General features: G+C 41.2%; 2 protein-coding genes across 2 annotated transcripts; both read left to right on the top strand.

Annotated features, from left to right (window-relative positions):
• The first annotated feature begins 31 nt into the window (after positions 1 to 31).
• Positions 32 to 15157, top strand: prorp (protein only RNase P catalytic subunit). Its single transcript, XM_053633086.1, has 7 exons — positions 32 to 1391; positions 1913 to 1960; positions 2248 to 2380; positions 10934 to 11041; positions 13868 to 14010; positions 14342 to 14537; positions 14625 to 15157. The coding sequence occupies exons 1-7, from the start codon at positions 433 to 435 to the stop codon at positions 14754 to 14756; spliced, it is 1719 nt and encodes a 572-aa protein (XP_053489061.1). The 5' UTR covers positions 32 to 432; the 3' UTR covers positions 14757 to 15157.
• A 293-nt stretch (positions 15158 to 15450) lies between these two features.
• Positions 15451 to 19548, top strand: psma6a (proteasome 20S subunit alpha 6a). The gene is made up of 7 exons (XM_053633204.1): positions 15451 to 15627; positions 16295 to 16389; positions 17809 to 17890; positions 18107 to 18262; positions 18409 to 18587; positions 18698 to 18792; positions 19323 to 19548. The coding sequence occupies exons 1-7, from the start codon at positions 15552 to 15554 to the stop codon at positions 19378 to 19380; spliced, it is 741 nt and encodes a 246-aa protein (XP_053489179.1). The 5' UTR covers positions 15451 to 15551; the 3' UTR covers positions 19381 to 19548.
• Positions 19549 to 23099: the final 3551 nt, after the last annotated feature.

Raw genomic sequence — 23099 nt, forward strand, 5'->3', positions numbered from 1 at the left:
CGGGGTTCGTCGCGATGCTAATGATGTCACTATAGCTGCAGCATAGCTAGTGACATCTACATGAGGTGTTTGGGTGGTTTTCTTTTATATTTGAGATGATTTAATGTAAGTGAATGCTGTTTTAACTGAAGGAAGAGAAGCAGAAGATTCCTTATCATGGTCGGGTCTCTAATTTATTTTTATTAATTTTTTTTTTTGTGTGTGTGTTAGCGCTTTATTTTTAACGAGAGTGACAGTAACGTATGTTCTCTGACGTCTGGTTTATTACTGCCAGACAGCTATATGAACAAAAGTTCATATGAGCTCTTGAAGATGTTATTTGAAGTCAATTTTCAAGTCATTTAAGATAAAAAAAATAAAAATAAAAAAAGCTACACGTCACAATTTTTGTCATTGTGTTTTCTGTCAAATCAGCTGAAAAAACAGTTTGCAATGGGATCCTTTATTCTAACAAATTCAAGGACTTGTCTCAAGAACCTGTGCCCCCTACTTAGGCACCCTCTTTATCACCAGTGTGCACCGCAAAAGAACAAGCAGCCTAATAATCATCCTTATTGCACCAGTGGAGAGAGAAGACCATCAGCGTTTCATGGCACCAAGCACAGAGACTTCACTCAGAGAGAGAGAACTTCATTCCCAAAGTCAGTGTTTGCAGCCGGCAATGCTAGAAGAACTGCTGAGATTTTAAAGAGGAAATCAGGAGCGGATCAGGAACAGGTCGGTACGGGTTCACCGAAAGGCCGGGCGGCCTGTATAGCCGAGGTTCCTGACCGGGCTCTGAGCGTTTCGGAATGGAGAGATCTAAAAAGCAACTCGTCCAGGCCGGAGCGCTTCGAGCTGAGGATGATGGAGGGAATGCTTGCCGCTAAAGCTGACATCAGCATTGCTAAATCTCTCCTCAACTACGTCGCTGATGAAAAAGGAACCCTGCCGTACGAACTGCTGCTCAGGTTTCTGACGCTTTGCGTTTCTGGTGGCCATCACTCGGAAGTTTCCGACGTCTACGACATCATGAAGAGCTGCTTTAAGACTCTGGACACAGGAGCGTACAGTCTGTTTGTGAAAGGCCTGAGTCAGACCGAACGCTGGAGGGAAGTCCTGATCATCCTGGAGGACATTAAGAAGGTCATCACACCGTCATCCAGGAATTATGGTGATGCTGTCAGTGGGGCTGTTCTCCATGGCGACAGGGAGACGGCGTGGCGTCTGTATGGTGAGCTGATGGATCAGGGACTCATGCCCAATCAGGAAACATGGCGGTGTTTATTTGAGAGTGGCGTGAGTCAGCATGCAAACAAAGACGAACTCCTGGCAATCCTGACCTACATGAGAGAAAACCAGATTTATCCGGAGGAGAAGCTGGTCAGAAGCGTTAAAGCGTGGTTTGAAAGGTAAGGAAATGCCACGTAAGGGGTGGAACAGTATGATAAATTCCCAGTAACATCATCTTCTATACCTTTGCCACTCCCTCACAAGCTAGTGTTGGGTTTGGCAGTGTGTCAATCAAGCAAACCACGCCCCTAGATAATAGTAATGGTCTCAGCAGCATTTTTGGGAAATTTGCTATGATTACAAAAAAATAGATAAAACATTTTTAGATATGTTTCTGTTACAATGTTCAATATTAATACCAATACATATACGCACACTAGTATCTCTCAAAGTGAACTGTTTATACTGTATATAACTATTTCAGATTTCTTTATCAAACTATATCATCACACCAATATAGCTTCATGTCCCTACACCTTAAACAGTGCTTTTTTTTTTTTTGCCTTCTTTTTTCCTCATCTTTTGACATTCATAACATAAGCTCCATTTGAAACCACCGTTATTAAACCCTTAAATACATCCGAAACCACCATTCTGAAAGTCGAGCTCTGAAGGCGTGGTGATTTTTCTCTCGTTACAGTTTACCAGAAGAGAACTGGAGAGGGAAGTTTACTTCTGTGGATCCCAGGTGCGTAACTAAATGAATTTCTTTTAAACATTTGTCTTTGTCGTAATCCCAAATTAGATAAAGCTCATTTCTGCTAACACAGGTTTGAGATTTTTAATCCCGAAACGGATACTTTGAGCTGTAAATGCTGAAGTAGAATGGCTACTAATGCAGAAATTAAAACAGACTTATTTGACAGATTCATTCATCCAGAGCAAACAGCTGAAAGCGCAGTGATACAAAGTACTACTATGAAAAGAAAGAAAATAGTTTACAAACAAAATGAACATGTTTGCGTTGTTGGACAGAGGAGTGTGTCAGAGCTGTGGGACAGAACTGGAGTCCATCCAGCTTACGGAGGAGGAATACGCCCAGCTAAAACACAGAGTGATGGAGGACGTGATCGAGGGCCGGGACGTCTTCAATAAGACCACACCCGAGGTTCGCTTCAACTTTTGTTTATGCCTTATTTAAAACAAACACACACTACAGAAGGAAGTCACCTGGCAGGAGGAGATGTGCAGAACTGACAGGACTGAAGGGAACTGCACATAATCTCACATTCAGTAATTAAAAGAAGTATAGGAACAGTGTGTGAACAGTATGGGAACAGTGTGTGAACAGAGTAGGAACAGTATGTGAACAGTATGCGAACAGTATGGGAACGGAGTAGGAACAGTGTGCGAACAGTATGGGAACAATGTGGGAACAGTGTGTGAACAGTATGGGAACAGAGTAGGAACAGTGTGTGAACAGTATGGGAACAGAGTGGGAACAGTATGGGAACAATGTGTGAACAGTATGGGAACAGAGTGGGAACAGTGTGTGAACAGTATGTGAACAGTGTGGGAACAGTGTGTGAATGGGAACAGTATGTGAACAGGATGGGAGCAGCATGTGAATGGGAACAGTGTGGGAACAGTTTGTGAACAGTATGTAAACAGTATGGGAACAGTGTGGGAACAGTATGGGAACAGCATGTGAATGGGAACAGTATGTGAACAGGATGGGAGCAGCATGTGAATGGGAACAGTGTGGGAACAGTATGGGAACAGCATGTGAATGGGAACAGTATGTGAACAGGATGGGAGCAGCATGTGAATGGGAACAGTGTGGGAACAGTATGTAAACAGTATGGGAACAGTGTGGGAACAGTATGGGAACAGCATGTGAATGGGAACAGTATGTGAACAGGATGGGAACAGCGTGTGAATGGGAACAGTATGTGAACAGGATGGGAACAGTGTGTAAATGGGAACTGTATGGGAACAGTGTGTGAATGGGAACAGTGTGTGAACAGGATGGGAACAGTGTGTGAATGGGAACAGTATGGGAACAGTGTATGAATGGGAACAGTGTGTGAACAGGATGGGAACAGCATGTGAATGGGAACAGTGTGTGAACAGTATGGGAACAGTGTGTGAACAGTATGGGAACAGTGTGTGAACAGTATGGGAACAGAGTGTGAACAGTATGGGAACAGTGTGTGCACAGGGTGGGAACAGAGTAGGAACAGTATGAGTATTATAATGTTAATGGATCATTAACAGATTCGTATTGGATTAGTTTCAGCTGATACTGTATGAACATTGCCTCAGGTTGCAATGCTTTCTGGGAAAGTTGTGCTTATGCAGCGGTGTTGACTTCATCTCTCATTTAACAAAGTTGAGCTGAGCTGATAAACTTTCCGAGCTGATTTCCCTTTAAAGATGTCACCAAGGGGACTTTACCAAGGGAAAGTCGATGAGTTTAGTGTTTAAGGCAGTTTTGGAACCCAATTTTCCTCATACCAGTCCTCCTCCCTTTCTCTCTGCATGCTTTCCATTTACATTTACAGCAGTGACCACCAGGTGGCAGAGACGTCACATCTGCGTATTCATTTCACCAGTTCACTCCTCTGTACAGATCTACTCACTTATTTATTGCTCTGAAACGAAGCTGGAATTCCAAACATGATTATAAAAAGACTTCAATCTTTCAGTGTGTTACAGATGAGGGTCTAAACATTGCGCATGCCTATAATCATTTACACGCTACATCACGATATTTATCAGCAGCTGTCTGGTCAGTGTAAGCCACGTGTTTGGACAGTGAGGTAAAGTCTGTCCCGTCTGAAAGCTAGCATTAGGGACAGCTGTCTTTGTCCTTATTTTGGACATTTGAGCAGTGTATGCCCCTCTCAGAGAAGGCAGTCCCATCGTTCCATTTACAGTGTGAGAGTTTCCGGCTCTTAAAGTGATGAGACGGATTCAAGCGAAACGTCCAGCCGAGACAAATTTAGCGTGTGACGTTTTCATCTTTAGTGTGCCAAGTCATGAAATCATATTGCCAGCAGTTTAGCACGTTAGGAGGTATGGCCTAAAAAATATCGAATATATATACACACACACGTGTGTGTGTATATATTTGGGAATAAATTTGCCTACGTTTTATTTTTACCAGAATTTTTTGCTTTAGTGTTCCTGGTGTTTACGCTGCTTTTTCCCAGGCGCTCAGTCTGCAGAAGTAAATAGAGCAGACTTGCTGCCTACTGCCACATTTAGATGTGAGTTAGGGGCTTTCCAGGACACACACACTCACGTGTATGTGTGTGTGTGTGTGTGTGTGTCAGTTTAGCCTGTGTACACATCAGCCAGATTTAGGAGATAGTCAACACACGGTGTCAAACGTCTCCACTGAAATTCCCTCTGCAGCAGGAACACGACGGTTATTTATGTTTCTGTGCAAATCATTTCCACTAAAGTCTCTTTTCATACGTAAAGCTGATTTATAATCAGTCCTGCCATCATATTACATGATTATTAGATCAGTCTTACTCTAGATGCTTGACTCAGTACGTACAGTACTGATGTTCCAAATCACTCTGCATAGTGTTATACGTGTATATATCAAATATTGACGTGCATTATATTTTCTTAATGTATTAATTTATTAGATAGCGACAGGATTATTCATATTAATATATCAGCGTGCATGTGTATTTCTCCCGTATGCAGTGTTTTATTCGGGAGTAGACGGCCTGCTTGTTTTTGTTTTTTTTAGGCCATTAGATAAAGTGTATGAGGTTTAAGACGAGAGCTTTTTTTCTCTGCAGGACAAATGCAATATCGTAATCTGTGACCAGAATAAAATACTAAGACGTTAGAATACTCTCATGTGTTAAACTGACTTTTCTGTAAAAGTTGTGGACATTGTGCAAGTGGTGTGTGTGTGTGTGTGTGTGTGTGTGTGTGTGTGTGTGTGTGTGGTGAGACGCTCGTTTGTGGGTGTTATGGCTGAGGCGCGTTCGTGGCACAAAGGGGTTTCACATTTCAGCCCTCAAAGGCCTCTCACATGAGTGACCATGGAAAGTCCCTGTGTGTGTATATATGTGTATATATGTGTGTGTATATGTGTGTGTGTGTGTGCGTGTGTGTGTGGCCCCCCCACTGCTGAAGTGAAACCAACCAAGGACTCTGCAAATCCTCCCACAGAACACACACACATACACATACTTTATTTAAAGCACATATTTATAGCACATTAAGTATTGCAAAATGATGTTTATAAACCACTGTTAGTGGATTTCTGCAAAGAAAGAAAGAACGTTATGTTTAATGTGATTTGGGCGTTATGTGAGCTGCACAGAGCTCTACGATGCTGTCTAAATAACAAGTTGTGCTTTTTATCCATTTATAGTTACATTTAATGCTGTGGAACATCTGTGAAGCGAGTTAGTTCCTGTTGTCGCTTACGTTATAGCAGCTATAAATACTTGTTCCCTCACCTGCCCTCTCTTTATTCTCTCTCTTTATTCTGTCTCTTTATTCCCTCTCTCTATTCCCTCTCTCTATTCTTTCTCCCTTTATTCTCTCTCTTTATTCTGTCTCTTTATTCCCTCTCTCTATTCCCTCTCTCTATTCTTTCTCCCTTTATTCTCTCTCTTTATTCTGTCTCTTTGTTCCCTCTCTATTCTTTCTCTCTTTATTCTCTCTCTTTATTCCCTCTCTCTTTATTCTCCCTCTCTTTATTCCCTCTCTTTATTCCCTCTCTTTATTCTCCCTCTCTTTATTCTCCCTCTCTTTATTCCCTCTCTTTATTCCCTCTCTTTATTCCCTCTCTCTTTATTCCCTCTTTATTCCCTCTCTCTATTCCCTCTCTTTATTCTCTCTCTCTATTCCCTCTCTCTATTCCCTCTCTTTATTCCCTCCCTCTATTCTCTCTTTATTCTCTCTCTTTATTCTCTCTTTATTCCCTCCCTCTATTCTGTCTTTATTCTCTCTTTTTTCCCTCTTTATTCCCTCCCTCTATTCTCTCTCTTTATTCCCTCTCTTTATTCCTTCTCTTTATTCCCTCTCTTTATTCCCTCTCTCTATTCCCTCTCTATTCCCTCTTTATTCCCTCCCTCTATTCTCTCTCTTTATTCTCTCTCTTTATTCTCTCTCTTTATTCCCTCTCTTTATTCCCTCTCTCTTTATTCTCTCTCTCTATTCCCTCTCTCTTTATTCTCTCTTTATTCTCTCTCTTTATTCCCTCTCTTTATTCCCTCTCTTTATTCCCTCTCTCTATTCCCTCTCTTTATTCCCTCCCTCCGTTCTCTCTCTCCCCAAGTTAATAAGACAGAAAAAACAAAAGCAACGCAGCTTGTCGTGTTGGCGAGAAAGCGCAAAGAAGCGTAAGCTCCTCTGTCCCGAAGATGTGGGAAAACTTCTGACACTGGAGACTCCTTCCATAAATACTAAATAAATGACATAAAACGTATCAGCGATCACGCGCGTTTTTAATCGCCCGTTTATCATCAGTGTTCGCTGTGCACGTCCCCGTGAACGAGTATTAGAATGAGCGCGTTAATATAAATAAACCTGTGAGGCATAAAAAAATTTTTAAAAAAGGGATGGATGAGTTTGATGCTTAAAGTCACGCATCAGGATAAATAAACGAAGCCTCTTCTCTGGTTATTTTAACGTCAGGTCACATGTCTACACACGTGAGAGTGATCACTGATGGGTTTATTGATGTTTCTAATATTCTTCTCACCTGCCTGAAGGTCGTTTACATTTGTGTGTGAGTAATGCTGTGGTGTTTTAATTGCGAACAATGTGGTGCGTCCCAAATAAAAATAGCCAACGATTCTGGTTTATTATAGCGCGTTTGGTAAGGCGACGTTAGAAACGTGTTAATCACGTGCAACAGTGACTCACACTGTAGTGTTCAGGAAGAACAGACCGATTTACTATACCACGCACACCTCCTCTATATTCCTCTCCTTGTTAACGTTTAACATGAACGCCTTCTTTATGATCTTTCCTCTGAATTCTCTATCAGAGCTTTTCACTTCCTTACGAGTCGAAAGTTTGTACACCCCGCCCTAAGAAGGTTTCTTTTTTTAATTTTTATCTGAGCAGTTTTGGCATTGTCTCTCACCCAGCTTCACGATGGAACTTCCCAAATCCGTCGAGCGCGCCTTCTGTACGAAACGAAAATGTACAAATTCAATTCGATTCAGAAAGGCATTTCTACATGGGCATTTCACTTCTATATCGGCTGAAATCTCAAATGGCGTTTTTCCAATATAGAAGACTTGCATGTGCCGTATATGTGCGTGTTTACGTTTAATCTAATGATTAGAGCCATTTCCCCCCGTGTTTACACACACACCCATTTCCTCTCGAAACCTAGAACTGTTAAGGGTTTTTTAAACTGTCTCTCAGGGGAATCCTTAAAGGCTCTATGTAGAATCCTACAGCAGAGTGTCTCTTCATATAGAAGCCTTTCTATAGAGTTTCAGAACTGTTCATTATCTAAAGAGCCCTCGAAGAACCCGTTTTAAGAGTGTGTGTGTATTAGGTGTGCGATACATCACTTAACAACCTGTCAGGAGTTTCACATTTAGCCGCTTGGTACTTAGTACACTGTTAGGAAAAGAAAAAAAAAAAAGGGTTCTTCAAGGATTCATGGGATAATTAAGGGTTCTCCGAAAAGGGTTCTACTGTGTTATTTGAGACACAGCTTTAAGTTCTAAATGAAAGAAATGAGATTGTGCAGGCTAGCATGTGTGTGTGTGTTTGTGTGCATGCATGTGTGTGTGTGTGTGTGCGTGTGTGTGTGTGTGTGCGTGAGTGTGAGTGTGTGGGTTAATGGTTATGTACCGTGCCGTACCACACCTGCTGCACACACCACACACGCAGGGCGTCATCACACTCACATACACACACGTGACCTTATCACTCGGAGTGGGAATCCCCACGCTTTCTGTTCTCATTGAGCTTTGACATCGCCATGACAACAAACCTGACATCTGCAGCAATAAACACACACACACACTGTACATATATAACCCTACTGTTCTCAGAAAGGATAAACATGTGATTGTGTATTTAATTATAGCTTTGTTTACATCCATTTAAAATGTCAATTGTCAGCCGGTTTTTCACAGTGCATGCACGCACGCACACACACACACACACACACACACACACACACACACACACACAAGCTTCTATTAATAATAGCTTTGATAATCTAGAAATAGAAATCTATATATAACACTTTCTATAAAATGCAGCTCAGAGGAGCTTGCAGTGCAGAGATTAAAAAATAAAGACATAACACACACACACACACACACACACACACACACACACACACGGCTGTAGTTTTCTGAAAGGGTTTGTTAGTGTTAGTCTTAATAATAATGATAAGGTTCATGCAGAATAAGGCTGCATGAAAATATCAGAGTAACACCTGCAAAAAAGAAAATGATCATCATAGTTTATTTGCGTATAAAAAGCAGCAGTGAAGGAATTATCATCAACACAAATAAGAAAATAATATAAAGGTGTTGTTTTTAGAAAAAAGAGTTAATGCCGATCATGACGATATTATTATTATTATTATTATTATTATTATTATTATTATTATTCCAGCCATTAAAAAAGAAAAAGAAGGAAAAATGCAGTAACACACCTGCACGCCGTGTGTGTGTGTGTGTGTGTGTGTGTGTGTTCAGAGAGTGGAAGAATGAATTATTAAGTTACAGAGCGTTATAATGAAAAGAATAAAAAATAATTTATAATAAGAGCTTAATAAGTCATTTTTTTTCTGTAGCTCTGTCTGTTCTGTTCAAACGCAGGATAGACGACTTTACGGTCCAAACTGCAAAACAAACAGGAAGTAACACACACACACACACACACACACACACATACACACACACACAAGTGCACTTGTGGTTTTTTCCCCTCACATTCTTTTTGTGTTTTGGTATCAGGACATTCTAGAAATCGTCCATAGATCTGCTGCGACAGAACTGAAAGCGCGTGTGTGTGTGTGTGCAACCACTCTGGTTCACTCTGGCTTTTGGTTTGGAATAAACACACCAATCACTTCCTCCTTCACACACACACACACACACACACACACACACATTAACAATGCTGCAGCATCAATCATCAGGAAAGTGTAGAGACAGACAGATGAGTAGAGACAGACAGATGAGTAGAGACAGATGCATGAGTAGTGAGAGACAGACAGACAGATGTGGGGAGACAAACACACATGTAGAGACAGACAGTTGAGTAAAGACAAAAAGATGTGTTACGACAGACAGGTACACGCAGTGAGACATACAGGTACACACAGTGAAACAGACAGGTACACACAGTGAGACAGACAGGTACACACAGTGAGACAGACAGGTACACACTGTGAGAGAGACAGGCTTACAGACTGTGTGCAGAACGATGTACAGAAAGAAAGACATGTACAGACCTGCAGAGAGAGGTGTGCTTACAGACAGACATGTAGAGACAGGCACATGCAGAAGGTCAGGTGTGTAGAGACAGGCAGCCACGTTTAGAGACAGACATGTACAGACAGACAGATGGGCAGACAGACAGACAGACAGACAGACAGACAGACAGATATCTACAGTACATACAGTAGTGTGTGTTAGTTCTTGGGATTTGGATGGTAATAAATGCTTTATAAGTGATTTATTCCACTTGACCTGTGACACATGACCGTGAGACACCTGTCTGTCTCTCTAGGAGCAGTGAGACAGCTTCAGCACAATTCCTTCAGTCCTCTTGTGGTTCAGAGGATGTTCTATGGACGTTCCAACTGTTATGGAGCAGAACAATGCTGTGTTCTTGTGCTCGTGATGTAAATCTAACGCTGTATTCTTACACACACACACAGCTTCTCATCTGCACACACACACACACACACACATACACACACAGCTGCTCACAGACAGAAGGAAGATCAGCATCTCCTCTGACTTTTAGGTCATGGAATTCACGGACTTCCTCCTCGGTTTTCTTCTTTTGTTTTGGTTTGAATGGGACGCTGGTGTGCGGCCAAGGACATACTGAACCGAGCATGAAAAGCAAACTGAGCGGGGAATTCCAGCTGGAGCCGAGCCAGGAACGCTCCACCCTCACCTCAGAACTTCACCTCCACACACACCCCTCTGTTCTTCACAAAATGCACAATCCACACACGCTTCTCATGCCACAATACATTCCATGTTGGTCTGTATGTTTACAAGTCCTGCAGCCTACACACACACACACACACACACACACACACACGCACACACGCACAGCATATCCCAGAGTGTTTTACTTATAAAGAAAAACTTTACCTCTGTCTGTTACAAAGCGCTGACACTGGAGACTCTTCCATAAACGTTACAGAAACACATTTCTCCTTACAGAAAACTTCACTGTATCAAAGATATGACGTAAACGAGCCGTTACTATAGAAACGACACGCGCATTCATATAAACCTGCACTACTGTCAGCGCTGCTGTTATAGAGAATTAATCAACACCTCCTGACCAATCACAATCCAGCACTCAATCCAGTGGTGTAATATTTTAATAACGTATTTATATTTGTTCAATTCTGGCATGAGTTTATGAACCAAAACATCACCGAGTGGTTCTTCTCTGAACTCCAAAAATAACTTTGCGACTTTTCGTTTTGTTTTGTTTTGTTTTGTTAAAACAGGAGCTGGAAAGTTTCAAGAGCTTTGTGAAGAAAAGACCTGCGTTTGATGTCATCGTCGACGGCCTGAACGTGGCGAACATCACACCGAAGTGTGTCAAATCACAGACGGTGAGTGTTCCGTGTGTTGGGATTCATTCAGCTTGATAAACTTGATAACCCTTTCATCATGTTTCTGTTTTAAAATGGAAGAAACGATGAATGCGTACATGTAAAATGATATCTGTTCAGGGACGTAGAGCTATAGAGCACGATGCCGATCTGCTGGCTATACACGTCCGTTACTAGCTAGCGACATTAGCCTCGTAGCTGGAAACCAAAGACGCAAACGTCAGACGAGGGTTCCGTCTGATTTGTGGTAAAGGACGTCGTTCGATCTTTCTTCCTTTAATGGAGACTTCTTTATGAACTTGGAGACATGTAGCTTATTAAAACAGCGTAATAAATAATTACCCTGCAGCCCTTAATGTTAACTTTAAATATATTTCATTTATTACTGTAATACATCATCAAGGCTGTAATACATCATCAACTTTTTTTGCCACACTAAAATCACCAATAATAAATGTTTATGTATGAAATAATTTTGTGATTATTATTATTATTATTATTATTATTATTATTATTATTATTATTATTATACATGTGTGGTGATGTTCATTTCGGGAACTGTTCCAGTAACCAGTAAAGTCTGTAAAGTGTTTGAAAACAGCTCATGAATGAAGGAAACCTGAAGCGTGAAATCCGACTCGTGCATGTTAATCGTGCAGATTAATCTGACACTTTCCACTCGGCGAGGTTAATAATTCCGAAAGCCCACAATTACTCATCGCTGAGAAAGGGAAAAGCCTTGTGATTAATTAAGCGCCTCATCCGCGAGTGCAAGTGCGAGTCCCTGCTGGTTTTTATTTTTGCGTCTGACCTTGTTCCAGTTTTCTATTCTCAAAACGTTTCTTGGCTTTGACTAGTCCGCTATTTTCAGTTATGTTACCCCCCCCCCCCCCACCCCCGCCCCGTCGATTTCACCCACCAGCATCGGTGTGCTTAACGGGAAAAGGTCAGAGGTCAACCACTAATCCTTCCAGGGGCGTCAGACATACGGAAACCAGTCTGATAACTCTTCTAATCTGGGCTGCACCTGAACTGAAAGATTTGTTTAAAGGGGTCATGACGTGATTTTTAATCTTTTCTCTCTGTAATGTTTGAGTGTAATGTATCTGTTTGTGCATGTATAAGCTCTGCGAAGTCCCAAAACTCACATTTTCCCCGCAAAGGGATTTATTCTATCTAGCAGAGAGCACTGCTCCAGACCCGCCCGAAACACGTCGTTCGAAGTCCAGATTTACTTCGGTAATTTCTCTACGTCACGGCGTGCACTATCAGCATAATCCCGCGCCAAAGGCAGGAGTGAAGAAAGAAGGCGGGGCTTCAGTGAATTCAGGCGCCGTGTCGTGGAGACGCTGTGTGTGTAGCCTTCCAAAAACGGACGTATTTATGAATCGGTGGTTACTGTTTCTTTATAACGCTGTTCCTGATCAGTACAACCCGAACACTTGCTTGATGGTGAGGGTGAATACTTGCTTGATAACTTGATAAATACCGATAAATCGACACATTTAAGAGATATTAATGGTCTACACTCTGAGAAATTAAGGTACTTAATAAAGGTACTTTTCCTCGTCACTTCCGTACTTATCTTGTGGATCTTTAACCTGCGTGTTTTATTATCTTTAACAGTACGTGTACTTCAGTGCTCGTTTAGGTGCAGTTACGCATGTTAAATTATCGTAAAGGTAGAAAGTACAAAAGATCGTACCCTTGTCGGAAGCACACCAGCCATCAGGAAGAGTACGGCTGTTCCGGCCCACGTGACCCTAGACTCGTGGTTTCTTTTCATCTTAAACGCATCGCTGGTTCTTTCCTTTTCGCATGACGGGGTTAAAGGTCGTGTGTTAAACAGGTCGTTCTGGTGAGCGCGGTGATTTCCAGCTCGTGTACAGGACACAGTTCACTTCCTTATGATGAATTAGCAGAAATGATCTTAGCTGCTGATCGCAGCAGTGTGTGAGGGAACAGGGGAAACACACCCTCGTCCACGTTTCTTTTAAATAAATAAATAAAAAACCTAACAAAGTATAAAATTACGTATACACAAACACATATATTCAGTAATACATCATCACCTGTTTCTAGTTTTAAATTGTCTTATTCTATTAGCAAATAAGTTTTTTTATTTATGAATTTTATGTTATGTAAATTCCCTGTCTATATATATATATGTAATGTAAGGTTACAAAGAACCCTCTGACTTTTAGCAGATAAGCGACTGATGTCCTGTTAATAAAAACAATCCACGTGTTTGTTCATTATGTGTCCAGCAGCATTGATTTGTAATTACAGGTATTTATAGAAACCGGCACCATGTTCCCGGCTGAGCGTCACTTCCTTGTCTATTAATTACAGTACGCTAAGGTGCTGCTATTCATAACTCCAGGAAGAAGGATATGAACCTCAGCAGGGCTCATTATTCTGCTAGAATACAACATTCCAGTCTATTCCTCAACTGATTATGATTAGAGTCTGGTCTCTGCGCATTTCCTTTACTTGTAAGACGCAGATTCCTCTGCACCAGGAAGTGTGTCCAGCGTGCAGAGTGGGGATGAGTCACTTTCCCACCCGCTGCTGTGTGTGATTCTCACACTGTGGGTCTGGGACGCATCAGTCACAACACGGGGGGAATTCCTCTCACAGAAATCCTGTGAGCAACACTTCATCATCACCATGATCATCATCACCACCCTCATGAATAAACATTTCACATCATCATTCAGAACTAAAATTTCATCTACCGCTTCCTTTTTCCCCCAACAGAAACATCATCCCTGACTGTAACATATTCAATGTGTGTGTGTGCGCATGTGTGTGTGTGTCCTGTAGCTGTTAGCAGTGGTCTCGGAGCTTCAGGGTCTGAACATTCTGGTTCTGGGCAGAAAACACATGCAGCAGCCGTCACGAAACTGGAACAGACACGACATGAACCAGATCAAACAGAAAGCACACTGCTTCTTCACCGAGAACATGTGAGTGACACACACAGTCAGACAGACAGACACTCGCGCGGTACACTGCTGATGTGTATCCATATCCAGCTGATAAGTATTTAATTCATGGCCAGAGTGTAAAATTCATGAATAAACTCTACTCCAGACTTGCTAAATAACATTAGGAAATCTATTACACTGATAATGACTAAATGAAGTGCAGATTATATATATATATTTCCACTTTGGGTAACAGCACATCCTCTTGCATCCCCTGTTTTTTTTTTTTTTTTTTTTTTTTTTTTTTTTCATGAGAGTTGTGATGTCACTCAGTAAACACATCCTAATTGTTTCTCTGTCCCGATCTCAGCTCGGAGGACGACCCGTTCCTGCTCTACGCCGCATTGCATTCTGGGAACCACTGTAACTTTGTGAGCCGGGACCTGATGAGGGATCACAAGGCGTGTCTCCCGGACAACGCCACACGACGCCTCTTCTTCAAGTGGCAGCGAGGACATCAGCTTGTGCTCAGCAACTTCATCCCAGGGAAAAGGATTCGCTTTCAGGTGAGTACAGAGACAGAAATGAAGCCACATTTGTTGACCTCTGTGCGGAAATGTCACCGATGTTTTGTTCTATTTTTCTTTTTTCAGAGGACGTCACTCTACGATACCGTAGTCCAGAGTCACGGAAAGACGTGGCACGTACCCTATGATGAGGATAGAGGAGACCGGAGCACGTATGAAGTTCCACAGAGGTGGCTGTGTCTCAGTAATGATGTGTGAAATGTGTACTATACAAATTAATAAAGAAATGGATTTGTTGGTTAATGTGGTGTTTATATAGCTAATAACGTTTGTGTGTGTGTACTGCTTTGGGAACCAATAATTATGAAATAAATGGATAAACAGAATGGGTTTCTATGTGATAAAGCTTTTTTAATTAATTAAAAATAATATATGCAATTACTATTACACATAGACGCCTTTAAATATAAGATGAAAGAATATAATGTAATAACATCGTTATAAAGTTAATATAAGGCGTTTTGTGTGTTTATTTCCTACACATAATTTATATTTAAAGTGATTATTATTCTTTTCAAACATTGGACCAATTACTAATATGAATGTGGATTTGACATTTAAATATTAGTTTCAGTCTAACAAATATGTATATAAAGTATTTTGGATAGTCAAGAACTTAATAAAACATAAATATTAGCTACACTGAAGGTCTACAGTCCGGTAACCCGGATATAAATCCGCCATTTTTAATTTTGGCGCAAGTATTTCCGGGGTCGTTAAACGCTTCACATTACTTGGTGTTGTGAGTTATTTATCCTACCCGTATTCCGGAAACATCCCGCCTCCTTGTTAGGATTGGATACTTGAGTGGCGGTATCTTGCGCTATGATTGGATTATCGTTTTTCCGCAGCGCCGTGGTGCAACTATTAACCAATCATATCACAGGCGGGGTTTGTCGGAATACGGATAGGGATTAAAGTTGCTGAAGTAAGAAGTAACCGGCTCAGGTGTTTACACATCTTTGTGGCTTTATTTTAAATACATAAATCGCAATGTCTCGGGGTTCGAGTGCGGGATTTGACCGCCACATCACCATCTTTTCTCCTGAGGGCAGACTTTATCAAGTCGGTGGGTAAATGTGCTAGCGACAGTGTGCTGAAGAAACCGAAAGTGTGTAAATGCTCAGTCATGGACAGCAGCAGCACTAGCGTTAGCTTAGCATTAGCTTAGTTTATCTAGTGTTTAAAGTTATTTATTTCGTGCCACTCTTCGGAAAGAAAGTGCAAATGTAAGAATATAAAATGAGACCAATTGGTGTAAGATAATCGGAGGGCAATTCAGTTATTAAAGAATAGCAGTTGGCGGAGAAGCTAGCTCATTTAGCTACAGGGCTACACACACAATAATAATGAGCTGTGTAGACGTGTGTGTGTGTGTGTGTGTGTGTGTGTGTGTGTGTGTTTTAAAAAAATGTATAGTGGAATATTAGATCTAGAGAAGTTCAGCTATGGCATGTAGTTTTATTATCAGTAAATAATCCACTGACTTCACACAGTTTCTCACAGTGACAGTTATAGTCACTAATTAATGTCATTAATATTAATAGCCTCATTATCTTTATGTAGATGCGCTAATCGTGAGACAGTAGTGTGTATGTGCATTTCCGCTATGCAGAGAACATGTTAATGTGGTTCACTTTCCATCAGCTGGTAATCTTCTTCTATACAGACGGTAACAGATGGAGTATCTTCACAAAGTCATGTTTGAATACATGTTTATTTATTTTTCCTGACAGAATATGCGTTCAAGGCCATTAATCAGGGAGGACTGACCTCAGTAGCGGTGCGGGGGAAAGACTGCGCTGTCGTCGTCTCTCAGAAGAAAGTTCCTGTAAGTTTTAACAACACAGATGTCTGTCTGTCTCTCTCTTTCTCTCTCTCTCTAGATCTCTGTCTCTCTCTCTCTTTCTGTATTCCTGTCTCTCTGTCTGTCTGTCTTTCTTTATTCCTGTTGCTTTATCTCTTACTCTCTTTGTCTGTCTGTCTGTCTCTGCCTTTATTTCTCTGTCTCTCTCTCTCTGTCTCTCTCTCCGTCTCTCTCTCTGTCTCTTTCTGTATTCCTGTCTCTCTGTCTGTCTGTCTTTCTTTATTCCTGTCGCTTTATCTCTTACTCTCTCTGTTTGTCTGTCTCTCTCTGCCTTTATTTATTTCTGTCTCTCTCTTTCTCTCTCTGTCTCTCTCTGTCTCTCTCTCTAGCTCTCTGTCTCTCTCTCTGTATTCCTGTCTCTCTGTCTGTCTGTCTTTCTTTATTCCTGTCGCTTTATCTCTTACTCTCTCTGTCTGTCTGTCTGTCTCTCTCTGCCTTTATTTATTTCTCTGTCTCTCTCTCTCTCTGTCTCTTTCTGTATTCCTGTCTCTCTGCCTGTCTGTCTTTCTTTATTCCTGTTGCTTTATCTCTTACTCTCTGTCTGTCTCTCTCTCTGCCTATATTTATTTCTCTGTCCCTCTCTCTCCTTCTGTCTCTCTCTTTCTCTCTCTCTCTTTCTTTATTCCTGTCACTTTCTCTTACTCTCTCTGTCTGTCTGTCTCTCTCTGCCTTTATTTATTTCTGTCTCTCTCTGTCCCTCTCTCCATCTGTCTCTCTCTCTCTGTCTTTCTTTATTTCTCTCTGTCTCTCTGTCCCTCTCTCTCCATCTGTCTCTCTCTCTGTCACGCTCTCTGTGTCTATCTGTATTTTGCCATCTGTCTGTCTCTTTCTCTGTCTCTTGCTGTCTTTCTTTCTCTCTCTGCCTCATGCCGTCTGTCTTTCTTTTTTATCACTCTCTTTATCCCTGTCTCTCTTTCTTTATTCTTGTCTTTTTATCTCTCACTCTCTCTTATCTCTCTGTCTCTCTCTTTATCACTCTCTTTATCACTACCTGTCTGTGTGTGTGTGTCTCTCTCTCTCTCTCTCTCTCTGTCTCGCTCTGTCTCTCTCTCGTCACAGTGAAGCACACATTTGTGATGCATTGCTGATTTAGTATAATAATTATTATAATAAATGTGGTAAAATGTACGGCTCGTCTTATTGTGCTCAGTAGAAGGTAAAGTAGGAGTTTATTAAACAGTTTCACTCACAGTCAGGCAAAGAACAATCACTGTTTGGGTTTTTGTTTTTTTTTTAGTCGAAGAGTCGGCTCGAATTGATGAGCTGATTCAAATGATTTGACTCACTGAACAGAGCTGGAATTGCCGTCACTAATCTACAGTACTCGGTGGTATGTGCCCCTTCTGCCTTTTTTAAATTTTTTAAATTTTTTTTTTTTTTAAGGACAAACTACTGGACGCCTCCACCGTTAGCCACTTATTCAGAATAACGGAGAACATCGGCTGTGTGATGACCGGCATGACAGGTGAGCGTTTTACTACCGAGTTTACACTTTCTCTGGAATATAAGAAGCTGTAAAGTGAGAACAGGAAGTAACTTGTAGCTTGTTGTTGAACTGTAAAAGGATTTTTAAAAAGTGTCATTGTTGGCAAATCGCTGTGGTATAAGAGGAATAAAACACTTGTGAATGTGTGTGTGTGTGTGTGTGTGTGTGTGTGTGTGTGTGTGTGTGTTTGTGTAGCTGACAGCAGGTCGCAGGTACAAAGGGCTCGCTACGAAGCTGCTAACTGGATGTATAAGTACGGATACGAGATCCCAGTGGACATGCTGTGTAAGAGGATCGCGGATATCTCTCAGGTGTACACGCAGAACGCAGAGATGAGACCGCTCGGCTGCTGTAAGTCCCGTCGGAGATCACTTAACACTAAACGTCCTGCTATAGCTTCGTTTTAGTTTTTATTTTTATTTTTTTGCACGGCCAGTTCGAGCGAGAGAAATTTGGTCACACAGTTCGGCTAAGTGGAGATTTGTGTGGTGTGTCAGGTATGATCGTGGTCGGGGTGGATGAGGAATGCGGCCCACAGGTGTACAAGTGCGACCCCGCCGGGTATTACTGCGGCTTTAAAGCCACGGCCGCCGGCGTCAAACAGACCGAGGCCACCAGCTTCCTGGAGAAAAAGGTCAAGAAGAAGCTAGACTGGACCTTCGAGCAGACCATCGAGGTAACAACATCCTTCATACGGCTGCGGCGGTCCATCGGAGCGCCTTTTACATTCTTTCATTAGCGAAAAAATTGCGCGTTTAAATCTAGAATTTCTTTTCTATCTGACAGACTGCAATCAGCTGCCTGTCTACAGTTCTGTCCATTGACTTTAAGCCTTCGGAGCTGGAAGTGGGCGTGATCACCACAGAGGAACCCAGGTTCAGGTGAGTCAAACACAAACACTCGTCTTTAAACCTGAAGAAGAAGAAAAACGCTCAGGGATAGAAAATGCGGACTGTAAAAGGAAAAATAGCGTGGATTTTTTTCCTTCTTCTTCCTTTGCTGTCAATGGAAATCCAATGCAACGTGAACGCACGAATTTAAAAAAGACTAATATTGTATGATGAGAAGATTTTCACTGCATGAGTAGTCCTAGCTGTAATGAGCTCATTAATCACCGGTTTAATTGAACACAACGGCTTCCGGTCTCGTTATTCAGCAGCACGTACTGTAGAATAGCACTTGATCCAGCGCAGACTGGTTTTTTCTTTTTTTTTTAACAATCGGCAGCAAGCTCCGTGAAGTGCACAAGTGAAAGTAAAAGCGTGCTCTCTGTGTGTAAACTTATGTTGCATAAGAAACGCTCACGTAATGTATTAATGTAAACGGACACAGTAATGTATTATTTTGTTGAATTGTATATTTAACGATGCCCTTTATGCGTGTTTTGTTTTTTGTTTTATTTCCGCTTCAGGATTCTGTCTCAGTCTGAGATCGACGCCCATCTCGTGGCCCTGTCCGAGCGCGATTGAGAACGAAGACGTTAAGTTTGTAAGAAGCACTACGTCATATCCTCAGTATTCAGGTCGCCCTCTCTCTGCCTCTCTCTCTCTCTCTCTCTCTCTCTCTCTCTCTCTCTCTCTCTGTTTAATTCGCTTTCTCTTGCAACACATCAATAAAAACACAACTGTTTTTGACGATCTCTTAGTCCTGGTTTCTTTTATTCACCCGCTCTGATTCCGTTTCTAGAGAATATCGATCATGTTGCTCGGGGCGGCTGTGGATCAGGTGGTAGCGCGGGTTTTCCATTAATCGTAGGGTTGGCGGTTCGATTCCCGGCCCACGTGACTCCACATACCGAAGTGTCCTTGGGCAAGACACTGAACCCCAAGTTGCTCCCGATGGCAAGTTAGCACCTTGCATGGCAGCTCTGCTACCATTGGTGTGTGTGTGAATGGGTGAATGAGACACAGTGTAAAGCGCTTTGTATAAAAGCGCTATATAAGTGCGCCATTTAAAACGTGTAAAAATCGTCTCAGCCTGCATTATTTATTTAACGCGTTTTACGAAATCGCTCTCTTCCTCGTCGTGTTCTGAGGAGTGGGTTATTGCAGCAATGTGCGACTTCCTGTGTGAGTTTCCTCACCGCTGTACATTAAACTCTATACAGAGTGCGTTCTTCTCTCCAATCTGCTTTCGCTAGAGCGCACTCGGAGACGAGGCCGCGGAGTTTCACGTTAACGTCCTTGTTCACCCGAGTGTCAGGATTCTATCAGTTAGAGTATTTTACTGTACAACACCGAGTTTGTGTTTACCTCTCCCTCTGTATCTGCACTTCATTCTCTCCTGTGATGTGTGGAACACTGCGGTTTCCCTTACATCAATAAACTAGCTGGCTGTCTGTCTGTCTGTCTGCAGATAATTCTTTATCTGTCTCAGTATCCCTGTCGCTCTGCTGGTCTGCACGAGGACCGGGCGATTTCACAAAAATATCGTATCGCGATACTCTGAAGATATTTCTACAATACACATCTCAATATTTAGATTAGATTTCAATTATTAAGAAATTATAAACATGGTACTTCTGTTCAGTTCCTAATTATTATATTAAAAAAAAATTAAACCGTTCATAAAAAGATATCGTAGAAAAATGGCCGTAAATTTATCACAATATCGATATTGTATCATCATATCGTCCAGCCCTGAACGTCCTTCTGTCCTTCTGTCTCGCTCTCTGGATTTTTGTCTATATCTACATGAATAATAATAAAGTTAATAAATTATAACAACAATAAAAATCTTCTATTTACATTGCACCGTTCATACATACATACATAAGATGTAGCTCAAGGTATTAAAGTGAGGAGTTAGAGGTCATGTCACAAAATAGAATTAAGACAAAGCCAAGAATGAAAGTCGAATAAAAATGAAGAAATTATTATAAAATATGCGAAAAATGAATCCACAAATGAAAGTAGAGAAAGAAAAGTAAATGAATAGAAACGTAAATATAACTAGCTAGGTCTAATAAAATAATAGAAAAAAAGATAGGTTTTTTTGTCTGTCATCTTTATGACTACATGTATATATGTCTTTACATATGACTACAGTAAGTGGCAGAATTATTGGCACCCTTGGTAAAGATCGGCGTGAAATCATTTGTGTCATTTTTCAATTTTTTTTTTTATTATTTACTTTCTTAGGACTTCACGAAGGGTGCCAATAATTATCTGCAGATGTGTGTGTCTGTACTTCAGGCGTTCTTCAAATCCTTTGTTTTTTGGGGTCAAGGCTTGTCATCTTCCTTATACGGTTCCTGAAGACTTTCTAAGAGTAGCATGCTCTTCTAGTGCTCAACATAGGAACTTCCTTGAGGTTTCATTTGCATCTTGAGAGGTAAATGAATCGCGTCCCCTCCGATTCTTCCCCGTATTTGCATAGAGATGACGGCCCGGTCTCGGGGTTAATAAATGAAATGTGATAAATCCCCGAAGAACAAAAATCAAACGGAGAGCGAGACAGACGGGTTTTCCGGCTGACGTTTCTCGGATTAAGCTGAATCATCTGAGATTCTTGCACTTGTTATGTTAGTGTGTGTGTGTGTGTGTGTGTACACTCCAGAGGGAGAGTTCTGACTCTGTGATTTGCATGAGTGTGTGAGTTTTCTCCAGAGAGTGACGCTCGAGTCTGAGATGCAGGTACAGCCCCTTGCCTATTTCTCAGGTTTGTATTTAAATCACTGAAACCACACGCGTCACCTTTCCGTCTGCGTTTACTGTAAAGGGAAGTCTATAGTACGCAGAGGTCACACGCGGTACGCTCACAACACGCACGTAAACAACAAAATCAGTGTGGGGTGTGAATGTCAGCTAACGCTACATGTTTACACTTTACTGCAATCTCACTCCGAGAGAGAGAGAGAGGTGTGAAATCAAATGGTCGGTCAGCGTGGGCGTCTGACACCTTAATATTTAATCGTAGGTTTATATTAACACGCTCGTTCTGATACATTATCGTTTCTATAGTAACGGCTCATTCACAAGGACCGGTACAGCGCAAAGAAACAGACTAAAATAAACATGTAATCGATGATACAGTGAAGTTTTCTCTAATTATTGATCATTTTTGGAAGGAGTCTCCAGTGTCAGACGGTTTCCCACATCTTCAGGACAGAAGAGCTGACGCTTCTTTGCTGTTTACGTGTAACAAGTGGCGTCCCCCCCCCGAGAGAGAATAAAGAGAGGCTGGTGAAGGAACGAGCGTTTATAGGTACTATAACCTAAGCGACAACAGGAAGTTGTTTTAGAAAATCTATGTCGCGTCGTTTTTTAATGAAGAAAAAGTTGCCATCGCTGGCACATGGCTGTGGTATAAGGGTAATAAAGCACTTTGAGTCAGTATTTTAAACAGAAATCTGCTTTTAAACCTGCAGCACTGCAGATGTGACTGGTTTTTCATTTCAAAAGATCTCGCTAAACCTTTTCTGATTTGTCTTTTTCGTGTAAAATCGACCCTCTCGTAATCATCGCAGTAAATGTCTTAAAAATAAAACAGTTCATTTCAAAATGTATTATCAAATGAAAATATCTTCAATACAGCCAAATATGTGATCGCAATAAAATAAAACCGATTAAGCCATTAAGACTTAAATCTTAATAATCTCATTTCTATCACAATCTTACTTAATATACTCATATTGTTATGTCAGTCCAAAAATAAGTATTGACACCCTTTACTTAATAGACAAGACAAACCTGACGGACAGGGGTTTTTTTTTTAATTTATTTTTATAAATAGCACAGCTCTGCTATTCATACTAGGATAAAAACGAGTCATGCTAGCCATAAACCATCCTAAAGTGCTAAGTCAGACACATGACTGTCTACACCTCTTACACAACACTCGCGTCAAACTAGCAGACTGAAACGAATTTAAAGATATTCTTCAGCTTTATAAATACAGTGTTGTATATTAAGCTAGTTGCCTGGTGTTACACTGACTAGCTAAACATAACTCGCTAAACAGCTAGCTAGCTAGCCTGCTACTTAGCTACTATCTCTATATAAAATAAAGCAATAGTTCGTCCAAAAGTTTATAAATATACAGATATATTTCTGCGATAGATATCTGGAACACGTTAAAAATAAATCTGGCAACTTTAATCTATTACCGATTATTATTATAAAGGGGCTAAAAACATTTTCCGCTCTAGCTTTTAATGAATGAACTTTTGTACGTATCGTAATTTTCT

This window comes from Ictalurus furcatus, chromosome 9 (assembly GCF_023375685.1).
Source record: "Ictalurus furcatus strain D&B chromosome 9, Billie_1.0, whole genome shotgun sequence".
Classification (NCBI taxonomy): domain Eukaryota; kingdom Metazoa; phylum Chordata; class Actinopteri; order Siluriformes; family Ictaluridae; genus Ictalurus; species Ictalurus furcatus.

Coding starts and splice junctions, on each gene's coding strand:
- prorp (XM_053633086.1), top strand. CDS start 433: ATGGGATCCTTTATTCTAACAAATTCAAGGACTTGTCTCAAGAACCTG. Junction 2,381..10,933: donor TCAATAAGACCACACCCGAG/GTTCGCTTCAAC, acceptor TTGTTAAAACAG/GAGCTGGAAAGTTTCAAGAG. Junction 14,011..14,341: donor TGCTTCTTCACCGAGAACAT/GTGAGTGACACA, acceptor TCCCGATCTCAG/CTCGGAGGACGACCCGTTCC.
- psma6a (XM_053633204.1), top strand. CDS start 15,552: ATGTCTCGGGGTTCGAGTGCGGGATTTGACCGCCACATCACCATCTTT. Junction 15,628..16,294: donor GGGCAGACTTTATCAAGTCG/GTGGGTAAATGT, acceptor TTTTCCTGACAG/AATATGCGTTCAAGGCCATT. Junction 18,793..19,322: donor ACAGAGGAACCCAGGTTCAG/GTGAGTCAAACA, acceptor TTTCCGCTTCAG/GATTCTGTCTCAGTCTGAGA.